This window comes from Procambarus clarkii, chromosome 52 (genome assembly GCF_040958095.1).
Source record: "Procambarus clarkii isolate CNS0578487 chromosome 52, FALCON_Pclarkii_2.0, whole genome shotgun sequence".
Classification (NCBI taxonomy): Eukaryota; Metazoa; Arthropoda; class Malacostraca; order Decapoda; family Cambaridae; genus Procambarus; species Procambarus clarkii.
The window spans coordinates 21,416,348-21,439,636 of record NC_091201.1 but is presented as its reverse complement, the minus strand read 5'-3'; the positions used below and the strand labels follow the sequence as shown (position 1 = coordinate 21,439,636).

The 23,289-nt window shown below is 46.7% G+C and overlaps 1 protein-coding gene across 1 annotated transcript in view; it reads right to left on the bottom strand.

The window, feature by feature from the left end:
- The window catches only part of LOC123763674 (integrin alpha-8), a 293,676-nt gene that overhangs the window by 211,124 nt on the left and 59,263 nt on the right, over positions 1-23,289 (bottom strand). Inside the window, 3 exon segments of the mRNA XM_069304445.1 lie at positions 12,617-12,759; positions 20,779-20,870; positions 22,500-22,605. Coding sequence (XP_069160546.1) covers positions 12,617-12,759; positions 20,779-20,870; positions 22,500-22,605 — 341 coding nt within the window.

The following is a 23,289-nucleotide window of genomic DNA, read 5'->3' as shown; positions in this document are numbered from 1 at the left end:
CGGCCTGACCAACCAAGCATCAACAACCCAAAGACCCCTCCGGAAAGTAGCAGACTCATTCTTCGCTAGAAAAGAAGGAGATGCCTGCAAACGAACACCAAGACCAAAAGAGCAGAAACCCCTGCTCCGGAGGAGAACATGAAGCTCCCTGACCCAACCCCCCCACAGGCCAATGCCAATAGGAAAAGAGCCTTAGAAAAACAATCCTGAACCAAAGGGGCCACTACAAACCGAGGAGAAGAGAAAAAAAGAGAGCACCCGGTCCAACGACCAGGACAGCTCAGGTGGTGCATGAGCTGGCCGGCGGTGAGACAATGCACGAGACAGCTTGCAGAACAGAGCAGAAGTAACATCAATGCCAAATGCAAGCTACAGCGGCTGCGCCAGCACCGCACGATACGAGGCGACAGTATTCGGCATAAGATGACGGTCCTGAAACAACCATGAAAGACAGGCCAAGACAACCCTATCAGAGACCAAAGTAGGGTTGTCAAAGGAAGCAGTGCCTGAAACTAAGGCTACGCCGGTCACCAAGGAGTCAGAAGGACAACTCTCCACAGTTAAGTCTCCTAGCGAGCCAGGACCTGGAGCAACAGCTGAACAGAGGGTGAAGAGGTACATGTAACACAACCTAGCCCAGTCCTGCCTGAAGGCATCGATCCCGACGGTCTCGCAGTCGAAGGAAGGGCGCCACGTATACAGGAAGATGCCTCAACCACGCCGACGCGAAGAGATCCCTCTCCAGAGACCCGAACGTCCGGCAGAGCCAACTGAGCGAGTCGGCGTCGATCGTAAATTATGTGGACAGGGAAATGAACCGTGACAGGCTGTCCGCCAGGACGTTAGACATCCCTTCCCCACCTCCCCCGAACGTGACCCGCCAGGAGAGCCAAACCTCGAGAACTCAGCAGACGAGTCAACCGAAGCGACCAGCCCCAAAGAACCAAGGACCACGTCGAACCACCTGCAGTTCAGACAACGAACCACCGAGAAACACCGATCGGGCACCGAATGGTGCCCGATCGTCAATATACGAGCAACCCAAACCCTTTGGAGTGACACTCACACAGCTGCGAACTCCTGCATCATGATGTGAGCTCGATAGAAGGACGGACCCGACTGCCCCTGGGTGGCCTGGTGAGCACTGGTCATAAAACCCCAGCCCAGAGACAACGCGTCCGTGAACACATCGAACGAGGGCTCGGGTAGTAGCCAAAGCACTGTACCGTGAAAAACCCGAAGAGGAAGCCAGCGATGCAGCAACCAATGCAATGCCCCCAGAGTTCGAACCCAGAGGTCGCGAGAGAGGTTGAAGGAACCAGAACAGCCGACGAACCCAAACCCAACCCGGCGGGTAGACCATCATGGAAAAGTTCAGGTACCCACATAAACCGTCGAGCAATGACTGCGTGACCAGGGAGCCCCTCAAATACAGGCGAAGGCAAGAATGCAGCCGAAGCAAAACCGCTGGAGGTAGAGACAAGGAAGTGGTCCGAGTGTCCCACACAAGACCCAGCCAAGACCAAACCAGAGAGGGAACCAGATAGGACTTCCGCCAGTGCACCAGGAACCAGAACCTGGCGAGCTGGGGAAGAGACAGGCCCCTGGCAAGCAGACACACGGACTGGCTGGGAGCCCCACACCAGCTTGTCGTCGAGGAAGGCCAGAACCCGAACACCTAAAGATGCAGGCGGGTCACCACGATCCGAGTAAGGTGTGTGAAAATGCGAGGTGCTAGATTCAATCCGAAGGGATGGCAACAAAAGCAGAGCCCTGCCGTCCCACTACAAAACCGAGCCTGTCCCCGAGCCATGGTTGAATCGGGACGTGCCAATAGGTGTTCGTGAAGTCCAGGGACACCATCCAGGTATCCAGCTCTAACAGAAAACGGACCCAGGACAGAAGAGTCATCCAGAAGGAGAGGCATTAAACCAACAGGTTCAGACAGGACAAGTCCAGAATGAACCTGAGGGTGTTGCAGTCCCGTTTCGGAACTGGAAACAGGCAGGAACCCATTTAAGGGACGAGGTCACTGCGACCACAAAGACCCCAAGCGAACCCACTCTGAGATGACCCATCAGAGCGCATGAGAAGATGCCTTCCCCACCAGCCCCGAACCCCCCCAGTAGAGGAAGGGCCAATCAACGCCACTGCAGGCCGCGTGAAACGAACTGAAACGCCCACAAATTGTGGAACCAGGCACGAGCGAAAAGAGCGAGCCTCCCCCCATCGCCCTGTCAATGGGACGAACTGCAAAAGGGCCGACTCACCTGACGATCACCAAACGGCGCACAGGGCTATCCTGTGCCCAACAGATGGCATCGAAGATTGCACCGGTGCAAATCAAGACTGCACCGGTACCAAATCAATACCACTGACCTACCATGATGGAAGAACGTCAAGTATTGGCATGACCCTTCCGGGAAGGCTCCACCACAAGCCCCCCCCGGAGGACTAACAAGTCCGACAAGACGGACACAGACGAAGCTGCCTACAGGTACTGCATAACCGCAGACTCTGCAAACATCACCGGGCAAACAGGCGAAGACAACCTAAGAGCCAGGGCCCAAGCAGATTCCAGAGAAGTAGTGAGCACCACCTGCCGACACACAAGATGGGAAGCAAGCAGCTTGAACAATGCAGACTATGCACGCAGACGTTAGAATTTTTTTCAGTGTTAGAGTAGTTAATAAATGGAATGCACTGGGAATTGATGTGGTGGAGGCTGACTCCATACACAGTTTCAAATGTAGATATGATAGAGCCCAGTAGGCTCAGGAATCTGTACACCAGTTGATTGACAGTTGAGAGGTGGGATCAAAGAGCCAAAACTCAACCCCCGCAAGCACAATTAGGCGAGTACACACCGCCGAGGGCAACGCATCAGACCCAGAAGCGGCCCCAAGTGCCGCTACTCGCAGCCCGAGTACTGAAGAATATTACTCCTGGCTCGCTCACAGACCGTAGAGTCAGGGCCGTGCCACACGGCACAGAAACTGAGATAAAATCTGGAGCCAGAGGCACACGATCTTCTCTTCTTCTCGAGAATAGGTGCAGTTTGCATGAAGGGTTTACCCTCCCGATGACTGCACCAGGACAAATGTAGGGAGTCGCGTTGACGTTAAGGAGGAGAAGCAAGTCAAAAGTGTTAGATGTGACGGGTCGTAGAGAGAGGAGTGGCGACGAAAACAGAGGGGGACGTTAGAGGAAGACTCCCCACACTGTAGGGCGGGGCGACGAAGTCACGGCGGCAGCTGATCAGACGTGAACTAATACTTTTCTGGGAACTTGTATATCGGAAAGCGCAAGCAGTACGCCTCCCAAATCACCCATGTGTCATCGGGCACCTGGCCACCAGGCGGTGGCCTCGGCTGAGACATCTTATTCGGCACCCTATACACAAGCTCCTTCACCCGCGACACCCAGACAGTGGACGAGCACCAAGGGACCGGAAGCACTCGGGCAACCCGATAAGGGCCCAACACTGGATCCCCACAGGGCACGACCCCCAGCAGCTGGGACTAGGCTACCCCCAGACCGGGGCAATGAAGGAGGGGGAACCGCAGGGGATGCAGGCGCGGCATCGACCCCACCACAGGGCACAGGAGCCGAGGCCCCCCGGCGCACACCTTTCCGCAACATCACGACGAGGTCCCGATCATCAGGGACAACCCCCCACTGCGGAGATCCAACAGCAGGAGACGCAGGAGGAGAGGCACAGGTAGCAACTTCGGAGCCCCTCACAGCACCATCATCCACGGCGGGGGACGCCAGAGTATCATACTCCTCCACCACCTCCCAAGGCACACACCACGAAGGGGGGAGACACTCCGAGCCCGCCGCGAACGCTTCGAGAAAGGCCGCACCACACCACACCCAGCAGGCCCCGCCGCAGGCACAGCCACCATCGTCATATCCACACAGGCCACACCCGCACCGTCCGAAGAGTCCACAACAGAGGCCACATCACCCACACTGTCTACATCATCCAGGGAAACAGCCTCAGAGCACCGACGCGCACGCTTCTGCAAAGGGATGGAAAGAGCAGAACTACAGTCGTCAACACACACAGGCATGGCTGGCACCTCACCTTGCCGAAGCACCCCCTCCAAAACAGCAGAACCCGCGTCCCCTGGAGCCGGTATCACATCCACAGGCGGGGTCGGGACATGGACCTCTACCGGGACACCCCTCACTACACACAGCGCAGGCGACGGCCCGACACCCACACACACCGGCTCAACAACCCCAGGGGCCACAGCAGTCACCCGACGCGTCGCCATAGAACTCACCTCAACAGGCGGAGCAGCAGACAGGCAATCAGGCGCCTCAGGCACAGCACCCACTCCGTCCTCAGAACCGTCCGAACGTAACAGGGGCGGAAAATCCTCCGCACGAAGAACATGCACCCAACCAGTTGCTCCCACGTCGCATGCTGCAGCCAGATGACCCTCGTGACTACACCGATAACAGGTGCGCGGTTGACACCGGTACAAGCAGCGGAGCGTGTAACCCAACACGGACATCAACGACGGTACACTACACTTCAGCGACATCATTAGGGTGCGGGAACCGTCAAGCATACCAACACAGTGCCCGGCAAGGACCTTGTTCCAATGAACACTTAACACTGTCCCAAATCGTTCAAAACAGGAGGTTAAAAAGTCGTCCTGAAATTCGAAGGGGGCACCATGCACCGCCACAGACGTCAAGGTGACACTAAGATTCACCACCTTAACGGAGCCAGCAGTATCAGGGAAAGGGTAAACACGCCCCTCACACCACTCGAGAAACACCTGAAAGGCAGCCTGGAGGCGGAACTTGACCACAACACGGTGGCCATGAAGCAGCTGGATGCCCACCAGGTCAGACAGCTGTACATGTAGCACGTCCACCAGGGCGACACCAACCAACGGATGGTCCACCGGCACCGTAAACGCGAGACCAGCCGACAACGTCCTCTTCATTGGAGGACGAGACGTCCCCATGGCTAAGTCGAACGTCACCCTGTCAGTGGCAAACCACCACCAGCAGGGCAAACAAGCAATCACCCAACGTAAACACTAGCCAGGAGCGGAGAGACCTCAGGAACGTCCGACCTGGCCGGCGGGCACCACGAAACTCCGCACACGACCTTGCCTATCGCACCGGCGTCTAGGCCTCCCCCTTTCCCCTCCCGGGGAGGGGGGAAGGGGAGTTGTGCAGACAGCGGTGCGGCAACGTGATGACGTTGTTAGTCATCACGTTGCCGCACCGCTGTCTGCACAACATCAAATCAAATTAGTCATCAAATTAGCTAGTTTGCTAATTTTCACTCTGGGAGTTCTGTTCTGTCGTTCAGCTTTCGATAGCAATATTTTCACCAGAATAGGAGTTTGTTTTGTCGCGCCTACCTTTCTGGGTGTTTAACCCAGTCGATGGCAGACACAGAATGTTTCCAACCACATGCGGGTTTCTGTAGGCCATTGCTCTTCATGTCTCTCTGAAGGGGCCAGGTTCTGTCTCGTGGTCCCCAGTAGACCTAACTCCATGCACTTAGCCTGATGCCAGAAAGCTAATATATCCATATCAGCCTGCATAGCTCCGGGGAGCCCACGGGGCTCCCCCCAGAAACAAAAAGAAAAACCCTGCAAGAGGGCAACGTACTCAGGTAGAACAGAGCCGGCCGCTATGTGAGGTGATAACTAGGAGCACAGTTCACTGCGCCCCTACCAGTGACGAAGAAGGGAAGACAGGAACCCCAGCTGACTCCAGGGGCAGTCAATCACTGAGCAGCAAATGACACAGCGTGGGTAAATCCAAAGGTGACTTGTGGAAGGTGGCCCCAAGCCCCATGGTCAGTACTTACAGGGCACTTAAGGAAGGAAACCCTAGGCGCATGTAGCCCGAGTACTTTAAAAACTACTCCTGGCTCGCACACCGACCGTAGAGACAGCACCACACCACAAGGCACAAACCTGAAACAGTTTTCTGCAGTCAGAGGCACACGTGTCACATCAGCCAAGAACTGAAGGGTGGGTAGCCAGCGTAAAGATCTGGGGCTCTCCCTTCCCGATCCTGGAGAGGGGGATTGTGCAGACAGCAGCGCGGCAAAGTGGTGAAGTCATGCTAGTATGCTTGTTTTCATTTGGGGAGTTCTGTCCACTCGTTCGGCTTTTTTTTAGCAATGTTTTCACCTAGGGGTTTGTTTTGGGGTGCTTACCTTTCTGGGTGCCTGATCCGGTCGATGGCAGACATAGAATGCTTCCAAATACACGGGGGTTTCTAAAGGCCAGTGCTCCTCATGCCTCTCTGAGGGAGGCCAGGTTCTGGCTCGTGTTCCCCAGTAGGTCTAGACCTCCATGCACATTGATGCCAGAAATCTAATATATCCATATCAGCCTGGATAGCTCCGTGGAGCCGACGAGGCCCTCCTCCCCCCCCCCCTCCCACAAAAGTTCATTTCTTAACATATTGGGATGAAATTTTCACTACGATGATGCCAAACAGCAGGAGATTTATTTAGAACTTTTCACTACATTTCATATTTGGAAAAATCTTCTTCGTCACCGGGCCCCTTAAGCCTTCAGCCCTAGGTGTCGACAACACCGAGATGCCTATTAATCACTAAACTATAAATGTGATGAGGACCCTTGGAGTCCCTTAAATCGCTTCAATTGCATTCAGGAGATTCCCATGACCAACGTGGATCAGGACCAGGTGAAGCAAGTCTGAGAGGAGACAACCCGGGACTCTTACTCGACCGCACTAACAGGCCCTGTACGCTTGCTCTCGTATTTTGCTGAATTCCGAAAGCTTCGTGAAGCGTCTGCCATATGCACATAGGTGGTGTTGCATGCAATTGCAGTCAAGATAACAATGAAAAATTCCACATATAGAAAGGTACATCAGGTTGTGAAAGTAAAGTACATACATACATATTAAGTTTGAGTGTTACATTCTTGCAAAGCCACTAACCTGGTTGATGGGGTTCTGGGAGTTCTTCTACTCCCCAAGCCCGGCCCGAGGCCAGGCTTGACTTGTGAGAGTTTGGTCCACTAGGCTGTTGCTTGGAACGGCCCGCAGGGCCAAATACCCACCACAGCCCGGTTGGTCCGGCACTCCTTGGAGGAATAAATCTAGTTTCCTCTTGAAAATGTCCACGGTTGTTCAGGCAATATTTCTTATGCTTGCTGGGAGGGTGTTGAACAACCGCGGATCTCTGATGTTTATACAGTGTTCTCTGATTGTGCCTATGGCACCCCTTATCTTCACTGGTTCTATTCTGCATTTTCTTCCATATCGTTCACTCCAGTACGTTGTTATTTTACTGTGTAGATTTGGTACTTAGCCCTCCAGTATCTTCCAGGTGTATATTATTTGATATCTCTCTCGTCTTCTTTCTAGTGAGTACATTTGGAGGGCTTTGAGACGATCCCAATAATTTAGGTGCTTTATCACGTCTATGCGTGCCGTATATGTTCTCTGTATTCCCTCTATTTCAGCAATCTCTCCTGCTCTGAAGGGGGAAGTGAGTACTGAGCAGTACTCAAGACGGAACAACACAAGTGACTTGAAGAGTACAACCATTGTGATGGGATCCCTGGGTTTGAAAGTTCTCGTAATCCATCCTATCATTTTTCTGGCTGTCGCAATATTTGCTTGGTTATGCTCCTTAAACGTTAGGTCGTCAGACAATATTATTCCCAAATCCTTTACATGCTGTTTTCCTACTATGGGTAGGAGCACACTCATAACATTTGGGCAGGTCCATAACTTTTTATTTATTTGTTTATTATTTATTTATATATATACAAGAAGGTACATTGGGCTTATGAGAGTACATAGCATTGATGTTCTTACATTCTTGCAAAGCCATAGTAGATAAAATTGTTGGGCTTGTGGAAGGTCTTACAACCAAAATGAATGAACAAATCCACAAGGGCCGTGACGAGGATTCGAACCTGCGTCCGGGAACATCCCAGACACTACCTTAATCGACTGAGCTACGACAGGGTAAAAGAGTTGAAACCGAAGTTCTACTGAACTTACTGGATCCCGCAGCCTCTCCGAGGCACTCGAGCTATGTCAATAGGTCGCAGGGTGGGATTTGTGTGAAACCCTGGTTTGTGTCTCGGAGAGGCTGCGGGATCCAGTAAGTTCAGTAGAACTTCGGTTTCAACTCTTTTACCCTGTCGTAGCTCAGTCGATTAAGGCAGTGTCTGGGATGCTCCCGGACGCAGGTTCGAATCCTCGTCACGGCCCTTGTGGATTTGTTCATTTGATGCATCACGTTAGCGTGATTTCTGTGTGTAACCAAAGAGAATGTCTGCTATTACAGGAAGAATTGGCAGGTATGAAAAAGATAAGATCGACTCATGAGGACCACCCTAAACAGTGCTAAACAAATAGAAGAAGTACTAAGGAATGTAAGGATATTCCAAAGTGATGAGGCAGGGAAATTATGGTCATTGAGACTAGGTCTTTCAAAAAAAGAGAGAGAGAAGCTGAAACTGAACCTCGTAGAGGCAAAATGTCTAAATGAGAGCAGGAATGAAGAAGAAATCAATTCTTTCTCTACAAGGTGATAGGGTTAGGCAAGCCAGTGAAATGGTATAAAAAGGCAAACCAACAAAATCACTAGAGAAAGGGGAAGTGAAGAATAAGGAGAGAGGTAACATCTTCCTGAAAAGTGTATACTGTACACCAATACTGATGGAGCGAGATCAAAGATGCTGAAGTTAAGTGATGTAATACAATTGCAGACGCCAGACATTGTTGCACTCATGAAGACGAAACTTGAAGATGACATTTTAAATGAGGTCATATTTCCAAAGGCCCACTCAGTTTGGAGACAGGACAGAAAAATGAGAAAAAGCGGTGGCGTTGCTGTGCTGGTGAAAGAAAAACTAAAGGTAAACGAAATAATGATTGCCAATCCACGAGAAGTTGACATAGTAACACTGGAGATCTGCAATCAGGAAAATACACTAATAATCATAAATGCATATAATTCACTACCATGCAACACATGGACAAAGGCGGAACTGGATAATAAACGAGAAAGATTTATAGCAATAATGAGAGATTATAGCGAGAGCAGATAAAGATAGATCACGACTGTTGTAGTCAGCGACTTCAGCTTGAAATCCATACACTGGGAGGCATATGAGCTAGGACTTCTGGATCTGTAGATTCGTAAATCTCACTATGGAAACATTCATGTATCAACACGTTAATCAAGGGACGAGGACTAGGGAAGGATATGTTCCCTCCATGCTGGATTTGATATTTACCAGAAAAGAGGAAGAGATATTTGATATTCAGTACCTTCCTCCCTTGGATAAAAGTGACCATGCCTTTTTGGGAGTAAAGTATGTAATCATTATGATCTGGTAGAAAATGAGGAAGCTGAAGCAGTTGCAAAACCTAATTTCATGAGAGAACATTATGAGAAAGTTTGACATTTTTTTATGGAATTTAACTGGAAAGAAATATTGTTTATTTGTTAGGTAAAGAATCAAATAAGATGTATGTCAAATTTTGTGAACATATGATAAAGACAAAAAAGAAATTACACCAAAGCAGAAATACAGAACTAGGAAACAGGATTGGTTCAACAGAAATTGCGAGAGGGCCCGATACCAAAAGACATAAAAAATGGAATTAATATAGCAAGAGGCCAAACCCCCAAACATACCAGCGACACAAAGATGCGAGAAACCTCTACACAGCAGTGAGGAGAGAGACAGAAAGAAATATTTAGAAAAGGATAATGGACAAATGTAAAACTGAACGAGGCTTGTTCTATAAATTCATCAGCAACAATTTGAAGGTAAAAAATAATATTCAGAGGTTGAATTCGGAAACAGATTCACGGAAAATGAAAAAAAAAATTGTGTGAAACATTTAATGAAAAGTTCCAAAGTGTGTTTGTACAAAATGAAATCTTCAGAGAACCAGATACAATAAGAATTCCAAAGAACAACATAGAGCACATAGAGGTGTCTAGAGACACAGTAGAAAAATGCTCAAGGAGCTTAGAAAGAACTACTTTCAACGCAGAAAGAATGAAAGAACAACGAAGTTGGCCTAGATGGAGTTTCACCATGGGTTCTGAGAGAATGTGAACCTGAGCTCAGCATTCCACTTCAATTGATTTTTCAGGCATCTCTGTGTACAGGAGTCCTAGGAGATGCGTAGATAGGCTAACATAGTTCCAATATACGAAAGTGGTAGCAGGGAAAACCCCCCTCAATTAGTATCACTGACAAGTGCAATAGTCAAAGTATTGGAAAAAATAATTAAAGATAAATGGGTAGAACACCTGGAGGAAAACGGTATAATAACAGATAGACATTATGGTTTTCAATCTAGAAGATCCTGTGTAACGAATTTACTCAGTTTCTATGATCGAGTTGGAGAGATTTTACAGGAAAGAGATGGTTGGGTTGACTGCATCTATCTGGACCTAAAAAAGGCTTTTGACAGAGTTTCCACATAAGAGGTTGTTCTGGAAACTAGAACATATTGGAGGAGTGACAGGGATGCTTCTAGTATACATGAAAAAATTTCTAACTGACAGAAAAATGAGGGCAGTAATCAGAGGCAATGTATCAGACTGGAGAAATTTCACGCGTGGAGAACAACAGGGTTCAGTTCTTGCACTGATAATGTTCATTGTCTCCCTAAACAATCTGGTAGATGTAATACTGAATTATATGAACATGTTTGCTGATGATACTAAGATAACAGGGAAGATTAGAAACCTAGATGATTGGCATGCCCTTAAAGAAGAACTAAACAAAATAAGTATGGGAGTACCAATTGGCAAATGGAATTTAATATGAATAAATGCGGTGTTATGGAATGTGGAATAGGAGAACAGAGACCCCACACAACCTATAAATTATGTAATGTTTTTTTACCTAAGTGTAGCTACAAGATGAGAGCTACGCTCGTGGTGGTCTTCCCAGTACTCTTTTTCGTATAAGGCTTTGAAACTACTGACAGTTTTGGCCTCCAACACCTTTTTCAATTAACTTACTTTAACCATCAACAGTTTGCAAAAGAAAGTTTGCAGTTTGCAAAAGAAAACTTTCTAATATTTTTTTGGCACCCTTGTTTCCTTAGCTTGAATCTGTGTTCTCTTGTTCTTGAAGTTGCTGTTTTCAGGAATTCATCTTTGTCAATTTGGTCGATTCCTGTTAGTATTTTGTAAGTGGTGATCATATCTCCACTTTTTTTTATCTTCTAGTTTTGGCATGTTAAACGCCTCCTTTTTTCCTCTTAACTCTCCTTTTTCAGTTCCGGAAGCATTTTGTAGCATGTTGTTGCACCTTTTCCAGTTTCTTTATGTGCTTCTTGAGATTTGGGAACCATACAACTTCTGCATATTCCAATTTTGGTCTCACAAAAGTCAAGAACAGTTTCTTAGGTATTTAACTATCCATATATTTAAAAGTCTGAAGTTGGAAAGCGATGCATACGTTCCTCTCACAATGTTCTTTATATGTTCCTCTGGCGACAGTTTACTGTGCAAAACCATCCCCAGGTCTCGTTCTTTATTAGAGTTCTGTAATTCCTTTACACATAATTTGTAAGTTGTGAGTGGTCTATTTTCTCCGATTACCCATTCCATAACATGGCATTTATTCATATTGAATTCCACTTGCCACACTACACACAGAAATCACAATAGCATGATGATGCATCATATGAACAAATCCACAAGGGTCGTGATGAGGGTTCGAACCTACGTCCGAGAGGATCCCAGACGCGCTTTAATCGACTGTGCCACGACATGGTCAAAAGAATTGCAACCGGGAGTGCAGCTGCCTGGTTGCCTGGTTTGTGTCTTGGAGAGACTGCAGGATCCGTGTGAGGGCAGCTGCACTCCCGGTTGCAATTCTTTTGGCCATGTCGTAGCACAGTCGATTAAGGCGCGTCTGGGATCCTCTCGGACGTAGATTCTAACTTTCATCACGGCCCCTTGTGGATTTATCCATTTGCCACTTGTCGCTCCAAGTACTTATTTTATCTAAATCAATTTGAAGGGCAATCGTCTGCAATTCTTATCTTCCTCATTATCTTAGCATCATCCACAATCATGTTCATATAATTCTGTATTCCTTCTGGTAAATCGTTTATGTAGACGATGAACATTACTGGTGCAAGACCTGAACCCTGTGGTACTCCGCTAGTAACACTTCTGCAGTCAGATATGTTGTCCCTGATTACCGCCCTCATCTGTATCAGAATTTTTTTTCCATGTCAGAAGTCTCCCTGTCACCCCCTTCAGCATGTTCCAGTTTCCAGAACAGCGTCTTGTGCTGGAGCACCAACACTACATCAGATGTGTGAATTCTCACCTGAACACCAACACTACATCAGATGTGGGTGCTCTCACCTGAACACCAACACTACATCAGATGTGTGAGCTCTCACCTGAACACCAACACTACATCAGATGTGTGAGCTCTCACCTGAACACCAACACTACATCAGATGTGTGAGCTCTCACCTGAACACCAACACTACATCAGATGTGTGAGCTCTCACCTGAACACCAACACTACATCAGATGTGTGAGCTCTCACCTGAACACCAACACTACATCAGATGTGTGAGCTCTCACCTGAACACCAACACTACATCAGATGTGTGAGCTCCTACAGCTACGTCATATCCCAGTCCTGAATCTCCTGGTAAACGTTGGGATATTGAAAAGCCAAATCCCGAGAGTGCCATTGGTGTTGACAGGGATGATGCACGGATGATCTAGGGGAAGGAATGTAAAGAAAATATTTTATTATTGTTGCACTCTCTTGTCGTCATATCAATAGATTTCCTGAGATAAAATCCTCAAGAGCCGTGATGAGGATTCGAACCAATGAGCAGTGGTATTCCCGGTGCACGCTCTAAATCTGGGAAATATGAATCTGGGAATACCTAGCGCATAGGTTCGAATCCTCATAACGGTTTCAGTGGATTTTTTAATTGATGTATCACGATAATGTAATTTCTATGTGTATAATAGATTTCCTACTAATTATAAACAAGTTTTAGGAGTTTGAGTAGGACTTGCAGAAATTCAACATCAAATCAACTATAAAGCAATGAAGATAATAGATGTATTTCTGTAATTAATAATAACCACAATACTGATCCCTGATATACCTGAGTCCAGGATAGGACCAAGACTAAGGAAGACCCAATGAGTGGGACCAGGATGATGGGACACCCAACGAGAGGAACCAGAATAGGGGCACACACACAAGGGATGGGACAAGGACAATGCCTTAAGAGAGACCAACGTCGTCTATGCCGTCACATGCCCACTTGGGGACTATCAGCCCCAAAGATCTCAGTATACAGGCCAGACCACAATGTCTCTAGGCGATTAACACTGCACAAGAAACAGGGCTTGTGCATTGTTGCAACAAGCAACACTGAAATAATCGACAGGTATAACAAGAACAGAGACTGGACATCAGCGAGGCGCTACACATCAAAAAGTCAAGGCCAGCAATCAACAACCAGTTAACACACAATTACATTCCACCCATTTCATGACCCCGAGCCAATGCAGAGACAGGATCCAATGATCCTGCCTTAGGAACACAAGCAGACATAAGAACAGAAGATGCACAAGTTGATACATTTAATACCCTATTAATATCTCCTATGTTATGCCATTCATCCACTTGCTACATCCAAATGTTCTTTACCACCTCACCCAAAGAGAGTATAAGCTCGTGCTAAAAATGGTAAACTTGTCTTTGAGAATGTAAAGCTTTGTGAAATGCATCCGTAGGCGTCAGACCAAAATAAAATTTAAAAAATTAATTTTGAAGAGTTAATTTTTCAACTTCCCTCGACAGTGAAAAAAAACATAACATTGAGAAGATTCATGTTAGAATAATTAATCTTACTCTTTCGGTAATATTCAACAACATATGTTTGCAAGAAAGACTGCTACCATAATATACTAATATACATATATATATATATATTATATATATATATATATATATATATATATATATATATATATATATATATATCACATACATATATTAGTCAAAATCAAAACTGTCTGGCTAAATTACACATGTACATTTTAAATTGTGTCAAGTGGGCAATAAATTCACAAAAAAGAGTATATTTGTTTGGCGTCACGGGCACTAAGTAACGAGCGCCATAGTAACAGGCACTAAGTAACGAGCGCCATAGTAACAGGCACTAAGTAACGAGCGCCATAGTAACAGGCACTAAGTAACTTCATTGGTCATAACCAAAGAAGTTAAGTAGGCATCACATCTCTCAAAACTCTCAAAGTTAAAAACCCATACCATTAAAAACCACATGTTGTTAAATAGGCATCACATTAAAACTCGCGAGGCCAGGTATGCACCATACCAGAAAAAACAACCTGTGGTTAAGGAGGCACCGCACCAATCACAACTTGTGTTGTTATGTAGGCATTATACCAGTCAAAATCCATATGGTTATTTAGGCATCACACTGATTAACGCCTTATTGGATAACCTTCATGCTGCACGAAGGTGATATAATTATGGTGATATTCTGCTGGGGTGCAGAAAATAATGAGTTCCCAAAATTTATTTTGGGGAAATTTTCTTTTGGTTAAAGAAAAGTTTATTTTTTTTGTAAATTATTAAAATCCCTTCCCTGAACATGTACATGAAAAAATATATAAAGCAACTTACTTTGGCTGTGGCGACCTGGAGAAGATGCGATGTGACGTCACCAATACGTGTTCGCCCGAGCAGGAAGCTATCAGAGGCAGTCGTGTGGGCAATTCAAACTCGCGAGTTGCCACAAATATATTTTCATTAATTTTTTCAATGCTTTCTATTTATGTTTTTATCGTATCTGATGCACATTTGTGTCCTTTACTAATATGTACACAGTAGAACGTTCATAATGTTCCAAGGAATTGTGATGTGTGTGTGTCACTAATGTGTCCACAAAAAAGACATTGAATTTAATGAAACGCCATTTTCTGGGCGAGCCTCGGAGGCTCCCTGGAATTATCGGACTGATATATGCTATAATAATCTGGTGCTTCAGTCACATCGAGTTCTGTCTACTGGCAACCACGAGCCCGAACCTGGCTCCATCAGAGAGCCAAAGGGAGCAATAACCTATGAAAACTCCACTCCTTCGGAGTATATTCATATCCGCCATCGACCGGGGTTAGGCACCCTGAAAAGGTAGGTGTCCCAAAACAAACCCCAATTGGTAGAAAATTTCAACCCAAGACCGAGCAGAGTCCAAGAACTCTATCCATAAAAACAATACAACATATAAAACGTGCCCCCCCCCCTTCCCGGGAGGCGGAGGAGGAGCCACGCCCACCTGAACCCACCCACTAGTTCACCCACCAGTTCGGAGACTGAGCAAATGAAAACAAAAACCACAGACCGGAGGGATGGAGGGTGCCAGGGTGCCTCTGGGGCTCACCCAGAAAATGTCGTTTCATTACATTCAGCGCTTTTTTCTGTGGGGAGCCGCATTGGCTCCCTGGAGCTAGATACCCAAAGAAAAGTAAAAGAGGGATTTAACTGGGAGGCGGCAGCACCGTGCTCCTCATGACGAAGACGGGACAACTGGCTGCAACCGACTGCCCAAGGCCACACAAGGCCGCTGAGGGTCCGGAACATTAAAAAATAACGGGCAGCCAGAACCCTGTTTGACCTCTAAAACCCCCCATGCCCGAATGTCATCCCAAGACATGTCACCAAAGACAGCGGTAAGAGCTGCAAACATCCGAACATCATGGGCACGAGGGTAGACCACATGCTGGCTAGACATGATAACCCTGCGGATGATCTGAGACCCGTGCCTGGGAACAGGGATTGAGGGGAAATCAGATCAACCCAAAGCGCATCCCCGGACAGAGAAACCGAGGTGCACAGGTAATGGCCTCAACCAAGCATCAATAATCCATGGAACCTTAACCCTCCGGAAGCCCGCCATCTCATTCTGCAACAGAAAAGGAGATGGTTGCAAACAAACAAAACTAGTTGTCCTGGAGCAGGGAAAGAGGCAAATCGGATCAACCCAAAGCGCGTCCCTGGAGACAGAAACTGAAGTCCACAGGTAACGGCTCCAACCGAGCGTCAATAATTCACGGACACCTCCAGAAGCCCGCCATCTCATTCTTTGCCAGAAAAGGAGATGGTTGCAAATAAACAAAAGTAATTGTCCCTTCTGCTCTTTCAGTCCACCAGGACTGAAAGAGCAGAAACCCCTCTGCCAGAGGAGAGCATGAAACACACAGACCTGACCCAACCTGATCCGATCTGACTTTGGCCCAGAGGCCAATGCCAACAAAAACAAAGCCTTTTGAAAACAATCTTGGACCGAAGAGGCCACAACTAACCGAGGAGAAGAGAAAAAAGAGAGCACCGGATCCAAAGACCAGGACAGTTCAGGTGGCACATAAGTAGGCCGGAAGTGAAAAATGCACGAGAAAGCTTACGGAATGGAGCCGAAGTGACATCCACCTCGAACGCAAGCTGGAGCGGCTCCGTCACTAACGTGCCAGTATGCATTCCAGAAATCCAGAGACATCATCCAAGAACCCAGCTCCAAAAGAAGCCAGGACTGGGACAGAGTAGTCATCCGAAAGAAAGGGCAAGAAATCCAGTGAGTCAAACGGGACAAGTCCAGAATAAACCGAAGATCCGCACAGTCCTGTCTGGGAACTGGAAAGAAGCGAGAAACCCACTAGAGGGACGAGGTCGTTTCGACCACGTCCAAGCGCACCCACTCCAAGATGACCCGACGGAGCAAAGTGCAGGAATCCGTCCCTTCCAACCCCGAACCTCCGAGAGGAGGAGCCATCCACAGCCATCACAGGCCAGACGACACGACCAGAAACACCCACGAATCCTGGGACCAAGCGTGGGCAAACAGATCCAGCCTACTCTTCAGCACCCCATCAATGTGGCGACAGGTGAAAGGAAAAGGCGCCTATACCGAGAAGTTGATTATGTGCAGAGCGATCACCACACCGATCAAACGAAGACGGCTCCGGAGGAGGCACCGCCGTAGAAGCTGGCACCAAGGGCCCTCATCAAATGAACGAAACCCGAGTCCTGGCACGACCCTTCCGAGAAGTGCAAGAACGCCCATTTCGGATCACTATCAAATCAGAAAGAGGACGGCAACAGGTAGAACAAAAACCATGCCAGGTACAACAAAACCCATGCCAGGCCCTGAGCGAAAAGAAAAGGGAAGTCTGCCAGTCAGAAAGACGCTGGAACCTCATAACACACCTAATACGGGAAAGAAGAACTGAACTCAAAAGAGACCGGTTCTATCACAGAGGCAAAGTCCGGGTCTCACAGGAGGTACGCACCAAGGGCTTCCCGATCTTCTGCAAGGGAAATTCGAGAGGTGAAAACCCTCTGGAAAGACGAAGCTGCGAAACCCAAAGGAACCCAAATGAGAACCCGGTGGAGAGCCGAACTCAAATCAAAACTCGTACAAGAAAGAGAGATACAAAAACTCCGAATCCTGCAACAGCAAACCCTGTCTGGAGGGCACCGAGTCCCAGGCAGGATCAAACAGGGCCCAAGATCCCCATGCCGACCTCCCCCACCCCCCCAGCCCCGGAATTCTCCAATCCGAGCTCTGGGGTATAACCATCCTCCACCCTTGAAGAAAAAGCCGAGTTCAAGAGAAAAGCAGCAAAGAAGGGGGTCTGCTGGTGAATCCCAGAAGCCTCAGCGGGAGGATCAGGATCAAAGACCTCCACCCGTACAACAAATGAGGCAGCCCACGGAGCCACCCGAGTCTCATCCCCCAACTAAACCCTGCCTCGACTCCGAAACCCTCATACGTTTCGGAGCCAGCTTCAGGGCAGGGGGAAGGGGAAGAGCAAGGCGAACCAGGCCCACTGGGGCCTGGTTCGCCCTGCTCTTCCCCTTCAGATCATCCGCAGGGTTATCAAGTCTCCCTAAAACCAAAACTGCGCAGCCCCAGGGGCATTCGAGCGGCAACTAACCTAGCATGTTGCAATCACAAAAATCTACCATGCAACGCGACAGCCGCTTGACCTCTAAGAACTTTTGAAAAGAATGCGTAAATTGGAGAACAAGCAGGAAACAAGTCTCGCACGACTCTGGGTCGAAGGTGTCACCGACTCAACAAGCATCATAACGAAGGCAAAACAGATGATCGTCACCCCGAGACAAAGGAAACGAACAACCCTCAAACTCACATACGGCTAGGTGGGACTCGGAAGAATGATCCATAGTAAACCCCATGCCCCGACGAAAGTTTCCAGGGCCTGTAGGGGGATGTGTCCCTACGGAAAGCCCAGGCATTGGTGCTGCAAAGCTGGTTGATCCCGTCTATTGCCGGGCAACTGATCCTGTGAAAGGTGCAACCTCGGGGGCCCAGGAGAGGACTACCAAATGGAACCTAGGCACACCTAATGGGAAGCCAGGCAGCCCCTCACCAGGCAGAAAAGAACTTGAAAAGAAAGAAAACCAAAACTCTGAAAGTGCACCACAAAAACAGGAAGCCAGAGAGAAACATGGCAGCCACTAGGTATGCGAGCTGTGCAGCACCGTGCGCCCCAACCACCAACAAACGCTCCCAACCCAGGGCCAAACGATAGCGCTAAGACTCCTGCAGACCCCCAAGGGCGAGGCCAATGCCAAGTGACAGCAACTCCTAAAGAACGTGAGAACCCGAAAGCCCCGGGGAAGATAACCCTGAGACTCAAGGGAAGTACTTGCAGGGTGCCTTGGGAAGAGAACCCTAAGTGCATGCAGCCCAAAGTACAGCTTACTCCTAGCCATCTCACAACACACAGCAGATAAAACTGCAAAGGCAAAATCCTGACAGGATATTGAGGCCAGAGGAGATATCAGTTCTAGCCGGCTTCAGTCGATGAACGGGTGGGCTAGCAGCCGGCTCCAGGTGGACGGGGCCCCCTCCTTCCCCTCCTTGGAGGGGGGAGGTGAACGAGCGGCACGTCGGTTTGATGACGTTTTGCTTGTTGCATTATTTTTCTTGGGATCTGTTCGGTCTTGGGTTGCAATTTTCTACTAGTTTAGGTTTGTTTTGGGACACCTACCTTTCTGGGTGCCTTACCTCGGTCGATGGCAGACATGAATATACTCTCAAAGAGTGACGATTTCATAGGCCATTGCTCCCTGCGCCTCTTTGAGGAAGCCAGGTTCTGGCGCGTGATTCCCGATAAGCAAAACTCCATGTGACAAGCCCTGGACTAATATATAACATAAATCAGTCCGATAGCTCCAGGTAGCCGACGGGGCTCCCCACAGAAAATATTTATTGTCTCAATATTAAATTTATTTACACCGTGTACCTTCACACGCACTATTTACACAGTCATACACTATATTACACACTCAGTACTTCAAAAGTGAGTGATAATCGAAGAAGCAGTCCGTGATACAGAGCGCGACTTTGCATTCGATGCACCGGGTACACACAGATTTTTGCATCCTGTTTATTCATTCTGTATGCTTGGAAACAACATACGTACGTACACCCTTGGCTTTAGTTCCTGTAGGTGGTATGTAGCCAAGCTTGTGAAGTGTTAGGTAGTCTTGAAAAGATCAACCTTACCTCCTTGCGATGATTTCGGGGCTTAGCGTCTCTGCTAAGCTGCTCCTGGTTGCTGGACTGGTCAACCAGGCCATTGGACGAGGCTGCTAACAACCTAACATATGAATCACAGCCTGATTGATCAGATATTCTTCGGAGGTATTTATCAAATTCTTTCTTGAACACTATGAGGGGTCGGCCAGTTATACACTTTAAATTAAGTGTAGTGGAAGGTTGTTGAACAGTCTCGGGCCTCTGACGTTGATAGTGTTCCCCCTCAGCGTACCTATCACACCTCTACTTTTCATCAGGGGTATTCGATATTCAATGATAAAATTCTGTCCTGGTATCACTCATATCTTCACCTGAATATGGGAAAGTGGGCGCAATATCAACATCAGACTCGTCAAATTGTGGTTTGTGTGGTTCAAATTTATCACAGTCCTCCCTTGCGAATTCACCCGTGCTCCTTGTATTGGCACCACCACCACCACCACTGGCAAAAACACCACCATGGAAGCAGCTAACACTGTTCATCTATGCTACTTGTATCAGAAGCATCATCACTGAACCCAGAAAACGATTCATCTATAGTATCACTTTACTCAAAAATTGGAGATGACACAGATGGTGATAATAATGGCGAGTGTGATGGTCTGAGAGGCCGCAGCACGTCTGGCGCTCAGCCTCTACTGGATACCCTAGATGTATGGTCCTCATCCGTGTTGTATCACTTGTGTCCGACACATGTGTTAGGTCTTTATTATGTCCTGCTTCATCAATATTACTACCATTATCTTCTTCAAACAATAAGGTCTGAACTTCACTGTCTGAGAGCGACCTTTCAACACTGCGTCCCTCAGGGTAATGGGAGCTAGAGGCACATGCGTCAGCAATGGTTGCTCAATCAAAACTGTGGCTCTCTGCAGCCCTGGGACATTCTGGGATTTTTTTTTCAAAATGGCTGCCGCTCACTGGAGGCCTCAGGCCTCAATCTCGTATCCAACCTACTGCGTATTATGATTCTTATGATATCTTTAAATTAGATTTTCCTAGTTTGCACAACGCCTACCTCGAGTAATGTCGGGTGGTGCAGTGCAGTAGTGCATATATCAAAAGTGGTTATAAGTAGTGCATATATCAAAATCATTAATTAATATTAAAATGCTAACAAAGACTTGCCTGTTGATATTTTTTTTCAAGTCCAGCTTTTGAGCCCATGTAGATGTATACTGCGCCACCACCTGGCACAAATGGAGCTCCAACTGCTATATCTGAAATATTCAAAATTTTTGGTGGAAATTACATAAGCTTTGGAACTGAATATACATCTTTGAGAATTACTTTTGAACAATATATATCAAAATATCTATATAAAAAAAATGTAAATGTTCGTTTGTTCAAAATCGCTAATCTCCGAAAGTTCTTCACTGATTGTTTTGAAATTTTCACACAACGTGCCATTCGCATCCGAGCGGGTTTTATATGCATACTATTTAGATGTCACGTCTGTGACTGGGAAAAAACATTTTTATTAAAAACTGTGTTTTTCATGTGAGGAAAATCTTCGAACCCTCTTTACCGATTGCTTTGAAATTTTAACACAACGTTGCACTCGAATAGGAGCGTGTTTTTATATACCTACTATATACATGCCTCATCTGTGACAGGAAAAAACAAGCAGGTTTTTTGAAAAACAATGCAATCTGTTGAACGTAAGAGCAACATACACTGTAATCTCTAAGTTCTTCACCGATTGCTTTGAAATTGTAACTCAACACTCCATTTGAATACACGTGTGTTTTTATATACCTACTATATGGATGCCACACCTGTGACAGGCAAAAACAGTTTTTTTTTTAAACAGCGCCATCTGTTGCACGTAAGAGCAACACACGTACTATACTAAGTTTATAACGATTCCATTTCATTATTTCCGATTGCATTGATAAATTGAATTTTCATAGATTTCGATTTATTTTAATTGTCCTTTAATTATTGTGTGTGACATTGCGTTGGAATTGAGCTGTGTTGTTTACCGTACCGTTAATTTCGTGAGCATTGCTTATTTTTTATTTTTTCATTTTTTTTTTTTCGTTTTTTAACTGTTCTTAATATTCAGTGATGGAAACATCAGATCATTTGGGAATGCTTCAGACGAGGGAGTGGGGAATGGTGGGGAGGATGAGGGGACGGGAGTGTGAGATGGTGGGGAGGGCGAGGGGAGGGAGTAATTGTGGGGAGGACAAGGAGACGGGGGAGTTAGGGATTGTGGGGACGACGGGATGGGGGAATGGAGAATGGTGGGGAGGACAAGGGAACAGGGGGAGGAGAAGGGGACGAGGGAGGGGGTAATGGTAGGGAGGACGAGGCGATAGGGGGAGTGGGGGAATGGTTGGGAGGACGAGGGGAAGTGGAGGGGAGGACTGGGGGACAGGGGAAGGTTGCTGTGGCTCAGCAACGCATGGCCTTGTACAACTAGTTAATTAATAAAATATTAATATCTGAAACCAAGTTCTTAAGTTAGGCACAATGAATTTTTAATTATAAATTTCATTCTTCACCAAATTCTTAATATATAAAAATGCATATACAGTATCCCAATACTTCCACCATGTACAGATACCTCATCAATTGGATCAAGCTGCCTCGTATTGCCCAATATTCCTTCTGTAGTTCCTTAATTCTTATGTTCTTATATACAATTACAGCTTGTTAGCATATCTTACAAATACAAATTTTGGGTAGATATATTATGTCATTAAACCTAATTAACACAATGAAAAAAATGTGGAACATGCTAGTGTGTTTCTTAATATCTGGGGGTCAACAAAATGTTTCAATTTAATGTTCCTGTATCTAATAACCATAGTAAATAATAGCTAATGAGCATGACACTGTACCTTGGTAGCCGTCGTTATCGATGTCTCCAAGAGCAGCAATGCAGGTGCCAAAGCGGCCATTGGGTTCAGCACCCACCCTGGGAGCTGAATCTTCTTCCTCGACCATCTATAACAGATATATTATCGTGTAGAAAATTTATGGATTAGAGTATTGTAATTGATTTGTGTTTTATTTTTAAAGAAAGACCAATGTTGAATGTAATGAAATACCATTTTCTGGGTGAGCCCCGGAGGCTCCTTGGAGCTATCGGGCTAATATGTGATACATTAGACTAGGACATTAGTCAATGGAGTTCAACCTACCGGGGACCACGAGCCAGAACCTGGCACCTCTCAGAAAGGCACAGGGAGCAATGGTCCTGGAAAACCATCGTGGTTGGAGTTTTTCCTTCTCTGTCATCAACCGGGATTAGGCACAAAGGTAGGCATAACAAAACAGACCCCACATGGTAGGAAAATTGCAACAGAAAACTGAACGGAAAGGCAGAATTCCCTCAAATCCCAAGGAAACAAGGAAATGTCACACCTCGCCGCTCATTTATTTATTTATTTATTTATTTATTAATTTATATACAAGAAGGTACATTGGGTTTGTGAGAATACATAGCATAGTACAGTATTTACACTCTTGTAAAGCCACTAGTACGCGCAGCGTTTCGGGCAGGTCCTTAATCTAACAGATAATTTTAAGTAGGTAAATTCTATCAGAATTATTAAAATGATAACAAATACATTGCAAGAAAAAAAATGAGATGAGAGAGATTAGTAAGTATATTAAAGCACATTGGTA